The 15868-nt window shown below is 28.0% G+C and overlaps 1 protein-coding gene across 2 annotated transcripts in view; it reads right to left on the bottom strand.

The window, feature by feature from the left end:
- Positions 1-15868, bottom strand: part of LOC139426790 (putative inorganic phosphate cotransporter) — a 40788-nt gene that overhangs the window by 15163 nt on the left and 9757 nt on the right. The window contains exons 3-5 of one of the 2 annotated variants that reach the window (XM_087160607.1): positions 3805-4038; positions 1684-1867; positions 38-165 (exon numbers count right to left, since the gene is read on the bottom strand). In XM_087160607.1, the coding sequence (XP_087016733.1) occupies positions 38-165; positions 1684-1867; positions 3805-4038 (546 nt within the window). The remainder of the gene's footprint in view (positions 1-37; positions 166-1683; positions 1868-3804; positions 4039-15868) is intronic. The other variant, XM_087160608.1, reaches the window with a different exon arrangement.

Raw genomic sequence — 15868 nt, 5'->3', positions numbered from 1 at the left:
GTAAATTAGTATTATTTGAAATTTAATATCTACTAACCTTCATTTTTGCTTCATTCTTGTTTTTCTCAATGTGAAATAGTTCCTCTCTCGAAATTGTAGGATGCATAGAAGGTTCTTCGTAAATCAGAAGCCACCAAAACACGGACCATAAGCAAGTTATTGAACCTACAATTCAGGTAACATTCATGTGTCTAATGAAATCAAAATAAGCAGTTAATTCAGATATATATATATATATATATATATATATATATATATATATATATATATATATATATATATATATATATATATATATATGTAATAACAGGGCTCCAACCCTGTTATCAGTGTTGTATTTAGCTTGAAATAATTGCAGTCTTAAGCCATCAGACGTTCTAAACAGGTTTATTTAAATATATGCTGGTATTGCTAACAATTCACGTCCCCACTCCTGCAAAGGAGGGGGAGTGGACAAGACTCCGGACAATTCCGGCACAGCTTATTTGGATCACATCATGATGAAAAGGAAACGCAAAACTATGCGTTCTTACGTTTTATAGCAACATAGATTTGAAGTAAAAAGGCACATTCGTACATTCCTTGTATCCTTACGCATTAAGGAAAATCATTTCTGCTTCCTTATATGGAATTGAAAAAGGGCACGATTCTATAAATAACTCTTCCTTTGAAATATAAATCTATTTATATTTCAATGGTATGTTTTCAGCCTTGAATTCTCAAAATAGAATCTCTCTACGCTTATTCTTTAACAAAGACATTTTATGAAAACGAAAGAGTTTTAATTCTTTTATTAATACAAAAGTATTTACTTATTGTATTACATATATATATATATATTAAAATAATAAAGCTAATACCATACCTGCCAACTTTTAATCCTTTCGACGATGATTTTCCCTAGTGGTAGTTAAATGGAATTTAAATTACAGTTTTTGGCAGAAACATACGTTGCATTTTGAAACAGCTTATACGGACTACCACGATGGTATTACATAATAATATATATGCTTATTTTTTTTAAAAACAGTGGTGGTAAAAAAAGTTATATATTAAGTCTATAAATGCAAGAAATATATAGAAAGCATACATTTCACTACCACTTTAAATACAGAAATAAAATTTTACGCCAAATGCGTAAAAGTTGGCAGGTATGCAATACATAAAATTAAACGGATATCAATTCTACAGCGTCTGTAATTTACAAACATCGTCCTTCCTTTACAAACATCATTGAGAAAATATGAGATAATAACATTTAATGGAAAAAACAATATTAGCCAAAAGTTGAGATAAATAACAAAAAATGGTAACCCTATAACGAGGTACCGTTCCGGCAATTAAGCAACCCTATCTGCAACTCGGAAGTACGAAATTGTTTTTAAAGTTAAAAATAGAGTAAAGCTTGCTTTCGCGGTTGCTCTTATTTTTCTCTAGCGTAAGTGAAATGAAAAATTCAATGTCAAATTAGCTATGCAGCCTTTACGTATTACCTTTACCGCATTTAAGCTACCGCTTTTTTCTTTCTTTTTTCTTTTTGATTCAATACGAATGCAATTATAATTCGTTCGTCTTGAAGATGTTGCTGTTTATTTATTGTAATCTTTGGAAAGTTTTGATTTTATGGCATTTTAACATTTTTAAAGTGAATAGGTCCTTCTTTAAATTGTAATAAAAACTTACCAAAAATGTAATAAACTGATGGCCAGCCTCCTAGCAAGTCCGAAGTACACAGTATTCCAGAAATAGGCATGCCTATTACTGTGCCAATCTGTATTCCTGAAAATATAATTGCTGAAAATCTGCTTCGTTCATATGTTGGTGACCATTTACTGATCGCCACATTTATCGCTGGAAAAGTCAAGCCCTGGTGAAAGAGAAAAATACTGGTCTTATATTTTTTTGAGAAGTATAATATAAAATAAATAAATTGATAAATCTAAAAGGTTATATCAATTCTGTACAATTAGTTCAATTCACAGGTTTTAATTTTTTGTTCATGAAATTTACAAATTAATTAGAAAAATTATTAAGCTGAAAATTTTATTAGTGATTTTATAATTATTTGTTTGAAAAGGTAAGATAATCTGAAGGAAATAACTGAAACCAAAAAAAAATAATCAGTTTCATAATCAATGTCATAAGCATTTCTTTGCAAGGGAAATAATTGAAATCAAGAAAAATAATCAGATTCATTATCAATGTCATAAGCATTTCTTTGTAAGGGAGAAAATTGAAGCCAAAAAAAAAAAAATAATAATCAGTTTCATTATCAATGTCATAAGCATTTCTTTGTAAGAGGAATAATTGAAATCAAGAAAAATAATAAATAAATTCCATAAGAATTTCTTTGAAAGGGTAACATCATCTGAAAAGAATTCATTAAAACCATCAATATTTTTGCATTTTCTGAAGGTTACTTGTATGCAAAATAAGGAGTAATAATAATTATTTTCTGATATTAAAAGACTAATTAAAATAACATACCTATATAACTAATCTATATAAAAAAGATATAGATACATCAAAAATTAAAATCCAAATTTCAATCATATTTTCAAAAAAATAAAATTTTTTACGAAGTTACATCAGATGTTAAAATAATTTAATTTTAATTAAGTGTAAAAAGTTTTTGTTATGGTTAATTACATTACAAACGGACATACGTACCATAAAATTGTATCATCCCTGCTATTATTTTAAAAAAGTGGTAGTCAAGATTTCATAAAAAATGGGAAAAGCTTGCTACTATAGCTACAACTTCAATTAAAAAAAATACGACGAGCGAGGTTCTAGTACTGATTATATACCTACATTTGTATTTGTGATAATCACTAATGGATAATTTATTTTAAGAAACTGGGCGGAATCGATGCAGTTTTTCTACCACTTCGTCAACTTCTCTATCCTATTCCCTTAGACAGATGATCAGTATAAAATGTATTACGGTGGATCTAGGCAAAATTTAGTGAACTTGTCAAGTACCTATCTGGAAACAATAAACAAGGAAGAGTTTGGTGCAAAAATTTCTCCTCCAAAGTGTAGCTTTTCACTATATTGTACCAACCAAGAGTATTGAAAGGAGAATGAGTGCAGCTTTTCGTATACATAACTAATGAGGGAAACAGCTCGGTGTGGTATGCTATATCAGAGAATTATCTTACAACGCGAGCTACACATTCAGATATAGCAGACCACCATACTAAGGTCTAGCGCATGCGCATCAGATACAAAGTAACTGTCAGGAGGTACGTCACCTGTGAGTTAGTTGTTGGACTATTCTAAATGTACGGTTGCGTACTTTGTCTCCCGTTAGCTAATATTTTTTTCTTTCTTTCTTTCTCAAAATATGTTAAATTTAAACAACATGGATAATATAAATACATTCCCAAAGAAATATCTTTATGAATAGTAAAGTATTGTTTTACATATAGTGCAAAAATGCAGAACAAACCGAAAATAAATAGAAAAAAAAAGAAACTTTTCCTCTCTTCCCCAACCCCAGTAGTCGTTGGAAGGAGAGGACGGGGAAAACCCGTATCAAAAGCCTTTGCTGCTGTGCCCAAAATGTTGTTTCTATTATACACAACGGCAGCACCAAGTCTTGGGAGACCAGTTCACATTATGTCTATCAAAGTTAGCCTTTCTTCCCCTTTGTATTCTCTTTGGTACTAAGACCTTAAAAGGTTAAATGCAAACAATAAATGAAATTTTTGACATGAAATTATTAAAAATAATTTTCCTTGCATATAAAGAAAATACATATGACTTAAAGTTATAAAAGTTAAATAATCATTTTCATACATCACCCAAACCTTGAATTATCCGAATAATAATTACTGCAGTATAACCCCAACTGGAAACTACAGGTATCAACAAAGTAACTATTGCTGTCATAAGTATTCCACCGCCATAAATGAACTTGAAACCAAATTTTTCAGCCAATATACCTCCTAGGACTTGAGTAGCAACGTTTCCATAAAAATAACAGCCTAAAATATCGGCCTGCGTTTTAATATCCCAGTTATAGTGTTCACCCTAGAATATAAAACAGAATTAGAAAAACAAGTGGTATGGAAATTTTGAAACACTAAAATTATATCTACATCTATCCTTATATATTGCTAATACGGAACTTACGTATTTTCAGATAGTATTTTTCCTACTGATACAAAAAGAGCATACAGGGCCCACGCTAAGCATTCGTCACCTCGCCAAATACGATGAAATCTTAAATTATGTTTGGGCGAAAGTACTTGCGAATGCTTTTTTCCTTTGGAAAGAAAATTTATATTTTACTCGATCCTCAAAATTACGCCAAAATGAATTTTTCTACGTAAATCAGCATTTTTTATTCGATTACAGTAGTTTTCGGTATATGTGCCGCATAGTATCGCAACAAATTAGAATTTGGTCCAAATAATAGTCTGAAACAAACTACCGTAAAATAGTTTTTTACTGAAAGAAAATTAATCTTAAGAAATTTTTAAGATTTGCATTTGGCGAAGACTTTCGAAAAGTGGCGCATACTTCTGATATTTGGCTAATTCATTGGCTAATAATTTGAAATCCTTCGTGCGGGATCAGAAGCTTGCATGACTTTTCTAAAGAATTTTATCTACCACTTCATATAAATAATATAGACAGACTTATCAATGGTCAAATACAAATGGTTAGAATTTGAAGTTCCGACAAACGGCTCTACCTGCTTTAAAAATCTCTGCTTTAGAATATTACCAGTGGAAAAAATCCGCTAAAATTCCAAGCATTAAAGTAAATGTCTATAGTGTGTTTCTGAAACTTAACAACAGAATTTCGGGGAAAATAGAGTATAACACCCCATTGCAAATGCCATTTTTCGCTGTTAGGAGCTCTGATGCGAAGATGCACTTACCAACACGGCGCTAGATGTCCTTCCCCTCTGCAGAGGATCAAAATTGCGATGGCATGTCTTCGGATCATCCTCAGGGATGTTTCCCAGACCGTTGCCAATAGCCCATTGTGCAGCTCTAGTGCGACGTAAATGAACAACAACAACTAGATGTCCTTCATACTTACCCAATCTACCTCTACTTTTAGCTATTTTATGCACTTATTATTGCAACTATTTTTTGTTAAATGTGCAAAACTAAAAAAAAGGCGAAAATTTTGATGCTATTTAAAATCGAAGTACGGGGACTAGTTTTGCATAGAAATATCATTACGATTTAAGATTTTTTGGGCATAAAGTTTGCAAGGTTAGGTTTGAGTGGAGTCTTGTATTCTATGATGAGATTTTAGGAAGATGATATCTTAATTTCTTTGCTCTGTGGGTTTACCAGGACATCGACATGCTCAATTATTTAAATCCTTCAATATCCTGCTGATTCCTTTCCTAAGAAAATGCACATTCTTCTGAAAAAACCAGTCCACAGTTGTATAGACAATAATACTTTTAATAAAAATAGAATAACCGGTGTACAGAATCGAATAAAATATCACAAATAAATGACCATCTTCATATAACTCATCAGAAGGAATAATTAATGAATATTACGATATCTTGCTTCTACACATTCACTTTTGATTAGCCAATTAAAGCAAAATTATCCCTTTTTTAGTAAATAGGAAATTGCAATTTTATAAATAATATAAAGTAGTATGACCTATAAAGTTTAGGAAGACCCTGAACGTGACAAATGTATTGTTAAAAAATAAACTTAGGTAATTTATGAACTTTCATAGTTTATGATTTTAAAATTTAAATACTAAAAATGACACGGCAAGATCATTGGAATCAAAAGAATTCCATTTCGACAGGCTAAGGGTCATTATAAACTAAAATGCGTACTCCTGGATTAAATATTGAAGGGAACTAGACTTTTTAGATGGGTAACAATGGAGTCCAGAAGTATTTTTTTACAAACACATTTGTTGCTAGATTTGTTGTCAATATATCAAGTCAATAGTTATTATTCATCAACTTAATAATTCTTAATTCTACCCTACGCACCACTGGTATCATATGACATCTCTTGGCACCCTGCTGTTCATAAAATGCGACAGAAGAACCCTGACAGCTTTGGCCTGATTTACAAGTGGCCATTTTAAGTGCCTTAACTTTTGAGGGAGGCAGAAAGACCTTCCCTACTTGCAAAATATGTCTGTGTTAAAACAGCTTCGCTGGAACATATCCTGGTTTGCTTTAGACTTTCTAAGGTCGTTCTTACATCAGATCCCCTTTTTATTGCGGATTTTTTTGCTGTCAGTGGAGTCTGATATATGTCAGATTAAAAGGATGAACAACAACGACAAATATTCTCAGATCTTCAGGTTGTATATAGGATTGTCTCGTAAAAAGTCATAAGTTTTCTTTCATTGCATTTTTCACATTAACTCAAGATATGTTTTATGCATAATCGTATTAGAATTGTATTGTAAGTTTTCCCTTTAAATAAATTTTCTGGCTACATCTGTTAGCTGGTGGGATCCGGAAAGATGAAATGCAGGACTGTTATTATTATTGATATTGTGAATGACCGAAATTGGTAGTTGTTGACAACCATCGGTGAATGTGGATGATAGCATAGTCGCTTTGGTAAATGTCCGAAATATATATTAGGTCTAGTAAAGTGCCACTGCTCGGTACACATTTGCCAGGTATGTTGTACAGTCCGCAAAAAAAAGATATCACCCTGAATAACTTTCGTTCTAATGATCGGATTTTCACGAACTAAAAGTCAATCTTAATGGTTCCCGGGGGTGACCTCAAATATGCTAATTAATTAGTGCTAACTATTAATTAAGTTACCAAATCAGACACAAAAACGTACTTTCTCTGAATAAACATACATTTTTTTTACATATTTGGATTTTTCATCTTCAAAATATAGGGTGTAGCCGCAATCTGGAAAATGTGGTCCCCATAGTTTGGTCAGGAGAGCGATTCAAAGTTCGGGTCCCTTAATGTTAATTTCGCTTTTTGCGTTTTCAGTCATATTTTAAAAACTAATGAAGCAATTCAAAAAAAAAATTGCCCCCACTCATAAAACTCATTTACCCAAAGATAATTTCATGAAAAAAAATAATTTTTAATAATTATTTATTATTTTTTATTATTTAATTAAAGTGAGGAAGAAAAAAAGTTGAATTATAAGGTATGAATTTTTTATACCATTTTAATCAACATATTTTTCAATTGAAAAATCTAAAGTTTCAACTGTTTTTATTTATTAGAAGATGAGAAAAATTAAAATTAATTATTTAAAAAAAATAATTTGGCGACAATGAAGAAATGATTAAGTGGGGCGATAAATATTAAAATGTGATAAACTTACGAGGAACTTAGCGAGCGTAGCGAAAATTTCATTCATATTTTTTTCGCTAATAATTGTTTGCAAATCTTTTTATTTTTATTTTTTTTAAACTATAAAATACGATGTTTCTTTTTTAATAGTCTAAACTTCTATTTGTAATTTAGTGAAGAAATTTGAATAAAACATCTTATTGAATAAAAAACATTTTATTCAGCGAATGTCGAGTTTTATAAAAGCATGCTTCTGATAGAATATGATTATACACCAGATTGTGCTTATTTAATGTGATTATTTTTTAGTTTTTAGTTTTTTCATCTCAATAACTGATACAATTTCAATAATATACATACGTATGAATAGATTTGGTATAAAATATTTATCAATTTCTTGAATATATTTTTTATAAATATTATAAAAATTATAAAATATTTTTTATAAAAAATATTTTATATTTTTCATAAATATTTTTTATAAATACGTAGTAAACATATTTAAGCATACTTCACATCATCTCAAATTTCTCAACATCTTATATATCGTTATATAATTTTTTAATCACCTGTCCGGAAGTGTTTCGCAAAACTATTTTACCAACTATTTAATTAAATTTTAACATTTTTAAAAATCTTATTCTTTACCCTACTACGTTTATTATTTCTTCATTAATATACTCGGAAATGTTTTAGTACTTTAATTTAGGTTTTCTTTAAAGTGAAGTTCCTTTTTAAATTATAGTCAAGTTTTTTTTGAAAGAATTATTGTCTGCTAGCTAAGAATAAAACCTTGTTAATAAAATAAAAATATTCCACTGTTTACAATTATTTAATGCAAAACAGCTGATTATTTACTAAGCATACTATTTTTTTCGAAAAAGGAATATAAATCATTGATAGTCTTTTTTTTTTTGTTTTGTTTCTTGTGACTTCAACATAGATTATCTAAAATAGTGTTGATGCTTTAGAAGTCACTACAAAGAGTCTAAAGATACCGAACAGAAAAGGCTGTCGAATACGTAGCCAAAATTTTTAAACATCTTAAAATATCTCAGTATCTTAAATGTCGTCCTAACATCTTAGTTGTGAAATTAAATTTTTAATTATCTGACCACGCGTGATTCAATAATTATTTCATTATATCTTTTACTCTTTCTTTATGATTACATGTAGATTTTTTTCCGGATAATATGCTAAACTATTTTGTTTAATTTTTTTCTTTAGCACGATTCCCAAGATATTATTGTAGTATAATTTGTTATCAGGAGAAATGCCTTATTTTGTTGAGCAGGAAATAATAAAAATTAAAATTTGTAAGAAGATTCCTAAGCCGTGCCAATTTTAGAACCATCTGATTTTTTTAAAAAAATGCAATAAAAAATACGCAATTTGAGATCTTATTTTGATTAAAAATAAAAAAAACGTGGCAAGAAGACTAACATACTTTTTTCAGAAATTGGGAAAACCAATTTTTCCTATATTTCGTCAAAAGAGGATAAGAATGATATTGCTACAAGGGACCTACTCAATAATTTCGCTATTTCCAGAATGAAATCTGTTTGATCGAAACATATTTCCTTGAAAATTAAAACGAGAAAACAATTAATTTTATTATTTATCTAAGCTTATTCCATTTATTTAATGATAGCGGTAGCAAGGTTAAGGATATGCGATGGAAGCCCCGTTTACTATTATACTATAAATGCATTAAATCAGGTAGCTTGAATATTTTATTTTAAGCAAATTATCTAATAATTTTAAGCAAATAAGGGTGCAAAAATAAACTCGATCAAAATACTCCGAAAGTATACCCTAAAATATATGTAGAATAAACTTTGGAATCGATATACAAAAAATACATTTTCAAACAACTTCGAGTAGGACGGAAACGCAAACTTTTTTTGAAATAGTTGTCCTTGAAACTATTTAATTTCGATTCCTGGTGTTAGGGGACATTCCATTTTCACATTCGACTTTTGAAATTTAAGGCTTGCAGCAAAAAAAAAAAAAAAAAAAAAAAAAAAATTCATTGATTTTTTTTCAAAGTAGTGAATTATTATTTTTTTCAATCAAAGAACCTGTGCCTATAGCTGATGTAAAACTTATTTTAATATCGAGTGAAATTATTTAATATGTTGTGTAACTAAATAGATAATCCTAAGAAACTGAATCGAAAATATAAAAACTTCATTGATTTAAAAAATAATATATGATGATAAAAATAGACATGTTTTGAGTGTCCAATAATAAAAGTCACAAGTTATTCAAGCTTGACAAGTTTTGAGAATGGGCGATTATATTTGAACGCTCGAAACATGTCGACTTTTACTTCCCTCTTCATATTTTTTGAGACCTGGTGAGTTTTTATCATCAATTATACCGTTTTACATTTGAGTCTTGATCATTATTTTGATAAGGATTTTACGCTCGTTAAAGCGTTTCTATATTTTAACAGGATTTATGTGGTCTTTAAAAACGTAATAGCATCAATATTGTAAAAGTTATATTTGACTTAAAAATTAAAAGTTTGAGACCAGATATTTTGAGTTAATGAAATTAAATATATTATCTTTTAGGTTTTTGTGCCCCCATTTCAGTATCTTAAGAGCTCTGCTTAGAGAGAGTATCAGATATATATAAGAAAACAAAAATAATCATAGTAGCAGTATTCGGGGGTAAATGTAGCTTATCGTAATTGAAGAATCTGCTGTGCGACATTTTATGGTGAATTTGCGAACGTAGGTTTCAGAATGCATCGAAATATAAGGATGCTATTTGCTAATCATCTTTATCCAGAGAAAACCATGTAACCTAAATATCTAGCAGAATGAAGCGATTTTTTAAACAATGAATCCTACAATATGCAACATATTATTTCAATATCTTATTCTTAAATATAACATGTTTCAATGTTTTTAAAATGCCACTAAACATTCAGAAATTCCTTGAGTTATAGAAAAAAGAAATATCGTAAATTACAGAAAACCTTGTGAATGTGTATTAGAATTACTATACAATCTACATTTTATTTTTCAAGCACTTTTTGTTTCTTCAAACTTTCTTGGCTTAAAGACTTGATTAAATCTGTGAAAATGATAATCCCTAAAATTTTGTATATAGCTATAATAAGTTATGTCTATTTGATTTTAGCAAGAAATCCTCGAATAAATATAGCAAAAACAACATATCTAAATAATATCAGATAAAAAGTTCATGTATTTTAATTCTAAAAACTTAAAAAATCATAAATAATTTATAAATCAATTCAAATTTTCTTTTCAAAGGAGATTTAAAATTTTTTTTTCTGCTTTTTGGACAGAAATCAGCTTAAAAATTGTCTATTGCCTAGAAACTTCGAGATATTTTCTATTAACAATTAATTAAACCTCTCCCAGCAATCACAGAACATTATTTCATTTTTTTTTTACATTCAGAGTTCTTTTACTAGGTTGCCTAGCAACCTAGTAAAATTAATCATTAAGCTTTTGAATTAGTCAATGGGTTATCTTAAAATATTCATTTGCGCTGGCGACTTTTTTTTGGCGCTTTTCTGGTATCGCCAAATATATAAACCTTTATTGCTACTTAATTTACGACCCAATTTTTTCAAGATTTTGTCTACCCCTCCTAATTCAAGTGTCTAGATTCCAAATATGTAAAAAAAATTTATGTTTATTCTGAGAAAGTACGTTTTTGTGTCTGATATGTTAACTTAATTAATAGTTAGCACTAATTAATTAGCATATTTGAGGTCACCCTCAGGAACCATTAAGATTGACTTTTAGCTCGTGAAAATCCGATCATTAGAACGAAAGTTAATCAGGGTGATATCTTTTTTTTTGCGGACTGTACAGTCCGCAAAAAAAAAAAGATATCACCCTGAATAACTTTCGTTCTAATGATCGGATTTTCACGAGCTAAAAGTCTTACATATTTGGATTTACAAGCTTTTACATTACAAGCTTTTTTCTTACATATTTGGATTCTTAACCTTCAAAATATAGGGGGTAGCCGCAATCTGGGAAATATGGTCCCCATAGTTTGGTCAGGAGAGCGATCGAAAGTTTGGACCCCTTAATGTTAATTTCACTTTTTACGTTTTTAGTCATATTTTAAAAACTAATAAAGCAATTCGAAGAAAATTTCACCCAGTCATAAAACTCATCTACCCAAAGATAATTTCACGAGAAATATAATTTTTAATAATTGTTAATTATTTTTTATTATTTAATTAAATTATGGATGAAAAATTTTTGAATTATAAGGTATGAATTTTTTTATACCATATTAATCTACATATTTTTCAATTGAAAAATCTAAAGTGTCAACTGTTTTTATTCATTAGAAGCTGAGAAAAATTAAAATTAATTATTTTTAAAAAAATAATTTGGCGGCAATGAAGAAATGATTAAATGTGGCGATTAATATTAAAATGTGATAAACTTGCGAGGAACTTGACTTCGCGCGCTTAGCATAAAATTTCATTCATATTTTTTTCGCTAATAATCGTTTGCTTATCTTTTCATTTTTATTTTTTAAGCTACAAAATACGATGTTTCTTTTTTAGTCGTCTAAAATTTTATTTGCAATTTAGTAAAGAAATTTGAAAAAACATTTTATTGAATAAAATACATTTTATTCAGAAAATGTGGAGTTTTATAAAAGCATGCTTCTGATAGAATATGATTATACAACAGATTGTGCTTCTTTAATGTGATTATTTTTTAGTTTTTAGTTTTTTTTTCTCAATAACTGATAAAATTTCAATAATATACATACGAATGAATAAATTTGGTATAAAATATTCATAAATTTCTCGAATATATATTTTATAAATATTAATAAAAATACGCAGTCAACATTTTTAAGCATCTCTCACAACATCGCAAATTTCTCAAAATCTTATAGGGTAAACTAACCAGTGATGGAATACTTAAGCTTAGCTTGTCTTTAAAAAAAAATCATAAAAATTTCAAAATTTGTAATTTTAGCTAAATGACGTATTTGTTATTAAATGCATGTCGACATATTTGTTATTAAATGCAAATTATGTAAAAAAAATTTAGATAACTTACATAATATTGTTTTAAGCTTTAGGTGGTTTAAATAATAAGTAGTAAGATAACCAAGTGAAGGAACAGTTCTTAAATTGAATAAACACTAAATTTTTCAGTGAATGAACACTTAATTTTGAGAATGTTTGATGCTCGTTAGGAATCCTTAGGCCGCACAGATATCTGTCGCCCTGTAGATGCCTGAATTGACGGATGTTAACACAGGCGGGCATTAGGAAAAAAAATCTTTTAAGTTTTCGTGCCCCCATTTCAGTATCTTAAGGGCCTTACGAGCTATGTTTAAAAAGGGAGTATCATATCAGATATATATATATATATATATATATATATATATATATATATATATATATATATATATATATATATATATATATATATATATATATATATATATATATATATATATATATATATATATATATATATATACATATATATATATACATACATATATATATATATATATATATATATATATATATATATATATATATATATATATATATATATATATATATATATATATATATATATATATATATATATATATATATATATATATATATATATATATATATATATATATATATATATATATATATATATATATATATATAAGAAAACAAAAATTATCATAGTAGCAGTATTTGGTGGTAAATGTAACTTATCGTAATTGAAGAATATGCTGTGCTACATTTTATGGTGAATTTGCGAACGTAAGTTTCAGAATGTATCGAAACATGTGGATGCTATTTGCTAATCATCTTTATCCAAAGAAAACCACGTAACGTAAATATCTAGCAAAATGAAGCAGTTTTTTAAACAATAAATCATACAATATGCAACATATTATTTAAATATCTTATTCTTAAACATAAAATATTTCAATGTTTTTAAAATGTCACTAAACATTCAGCAATTCATTGAGTTATAGAAAAAAGAAATATCGTAAATTATAGAAAACCTTGTGAATGTGCATTAGAATTACTATACAATCTACATTTTATTTTTCAATCACTTTTTTTTTCTTCAAACTTTCATGCCTAGAAGACTCGATTAAAGCTGTAAAAATCATTATCCCTAAAATTTTGTATATAGCTAATTTTGTATATAGCTAAAATTTTGTATAAGTTATGTTAATTTGATTTTAGTATGAAGTCCTCGAATAAAATAGCAAAAATAGCATAATCTAAATAATATCAGATAAAAAGTTCATGTATTTAAATTCTAAAAACTTATAAATCGATTCAAATTTTCTTTTCAAAAGAGAATAAAATAAGTATTTTTTTTTTCTGCTTTTTGGACATAAATGAACTTAAAAATTGTTTATTGCCTAGAAACTTCGAGATGTTTTCTATTAACTATTAATTAAACCTCTCAGAGCAATCACAAAACATTATTTCAATTTTTTTACAGTCAGAAATTGGTTGCCTAGCAACCTAGTAAAATTAAGCGTTTCTCTTTTGAATCAGTCAATGGGTTATCTTAAAATATTTATTTGCGCAGGCGACTTTTTTGGCGGTTTTCTGGACTATCGCCAAATATATAAACCTTTATTGCAACCCAATTTACGACCCATTTGTTTTAAAATTTTGTCTACATCCCCTAATTCAAGTGTCTAGATTCCAAATATGCAAAAAAAAATATATGTTTATTCAGAGAAAGTACGTTTTTGTGTCTGATATGGTAACTTAATTAATAGTTAGCACTAATTAATTAGCATATTTGAGGTCACCCCCAGGAACCATTAAGATTGACACTTAGTTCGTGAAAATCGGATCATTAGAACGAAAGTTATTCAGGGTGATATCTTTTTTTTTTGCGGACTGTGCATCAATTTTGCTAAGGTCAAGTGCCATTTCCCAGTATGCATTTAACCGGTACTCCAAACGCTGATGTTTCTCCTAATCTAACCTCAGCAGATGTTAAAATATCGAAAAATATAATAATATCAACGGATAGCGTATTGACAAAACATACCGTAGATTGTAAAGGGGTTGGCGAAAATATCTATCGGCGTTGAAGGAGCGTCTCGCAAATCGCCAAACAGCTGTGTGCTTATGTTTTTGCTTTGTTTTCGGTATCACGTATCTATCATTCACCAAGTTATATATGGGTGTCACATTTCAGAGTTTCAAATAAGCTGATCTTCATTAGATTCTTCTGCATTAAATGAAATATAAAGCGTATTTTTTTGTTATAGCTCCGACATAATCGTTTGTATTTGTTGACATAATTGTGTTTATTAGTGTTTTTTAGAAGATCGTAATAAAACTAAGATAAAAAAATATATATATTATTACCTCCATAGCCCCCTTCTGTATTTTAATAACTTTCATTAAATGTATACGCGTATTTCGAGTAGTGAACTTCTTTACCTACTCATCCACTTATTAAAATTAATAATTTCACAATAACCTCTAATCCTTAATAATAAAATGATTATTACAATAAAGTTTGTTTACTTAAAAGATTAAAAAAAAATTATTGTTCAGCAGTGACTTTGTTACTAATTCTATATTCATTAATTAAACTTAATGGTTCTGCTCGATAACCATTTACAATTTTTTTTAAATTTTATTTAATTTTCAGTTATTATGGAATTCCTTAAATATTTTTCGACGTAGAGGTTATTTAGCAATAATGCGAAAAGCTGAAATTTATAAATGTATAATATTTATAAATGTTTAAGAGAATTATTAGCAGCTATTTTGTACTAATTTTTTTAGTTGAAATGTTCATTATACACAGTTTTATAAAAATAATCGTAAAATTCATTGAACGATGGATACATTGACATTTTAAAATGCAAGTAGAATTCAATAATCATTTCATTTTATAACTGTAAAACGGTAGATAAGTAACTTCGTTATCAAGTTTTACATGATACGAGAATATTATGCTATTGCTTTATAATGAAAGAACAACATTTTAAGTTCTAAACTTTTTGTGGAAAAGAAAAAAAAAACGAAATTTTTTTCCTGTCATCGGTGTTAGCGATTAGAGAGTGTTTTATCGTATAAATGTTAAGTCAGTACCGTTCCATTTTAAATAAAAATGCATTTTGTTCCGGAAAAAAATTACTTGAATTTGTCAATAGAAATTCCCTAATTATTGTAGCAAGAACTTTTAAATTTCTAATCAAACTTTCCTCTATTATAATTTTGTGCAAATAATTATTATTAATAATATAAATGACTATTAAAAGGAATTAATTGAGAATGTTCAATTTTAATAAATTAACTGTTTACGCAATCAGATTAATAACTTTATTCATAATTTACAAATGGAGAAAAAGTCTTTTACAGTTTAAAAGTGAAAAGAAAAATAAAGTTGAGATTAAATTTATAAAGTAAGCATAACTCGAAGGAGGTTGAAGTAAGGGCATTAGACGAAGTGATTGTGTTTTTTTTTAAATATTATTTAGAAAGAATTTTTCTAAAAGTATTTCTTTTAAAGTTTTTATCAAACTTTTGTTTTTTATTTATCTATAGTTATTGAAAGT

Source organism: Parasteatoda tepidariorum, chromosome 4 (assembly GCF_982258835.1).
Source record: "Parasteatoda tepidariorum strain Cologne lab strain chromosome 4, Ptep-v5.0, whole genome shotgun sequence".
Classification (NCBI taxonomy): domain Eukaryota; kingdom Metazoa; phylum Arthropoda; class Arachnida; order Araneae; family Theridiidae; genus Parasteatoda; species Parasteatoda tepidariorum.
The sequence above is the reverse complement of the archived record's forward strand: the minus strand, read 5'-3'. Positions and strand labels throughout refer to the sequence as shown.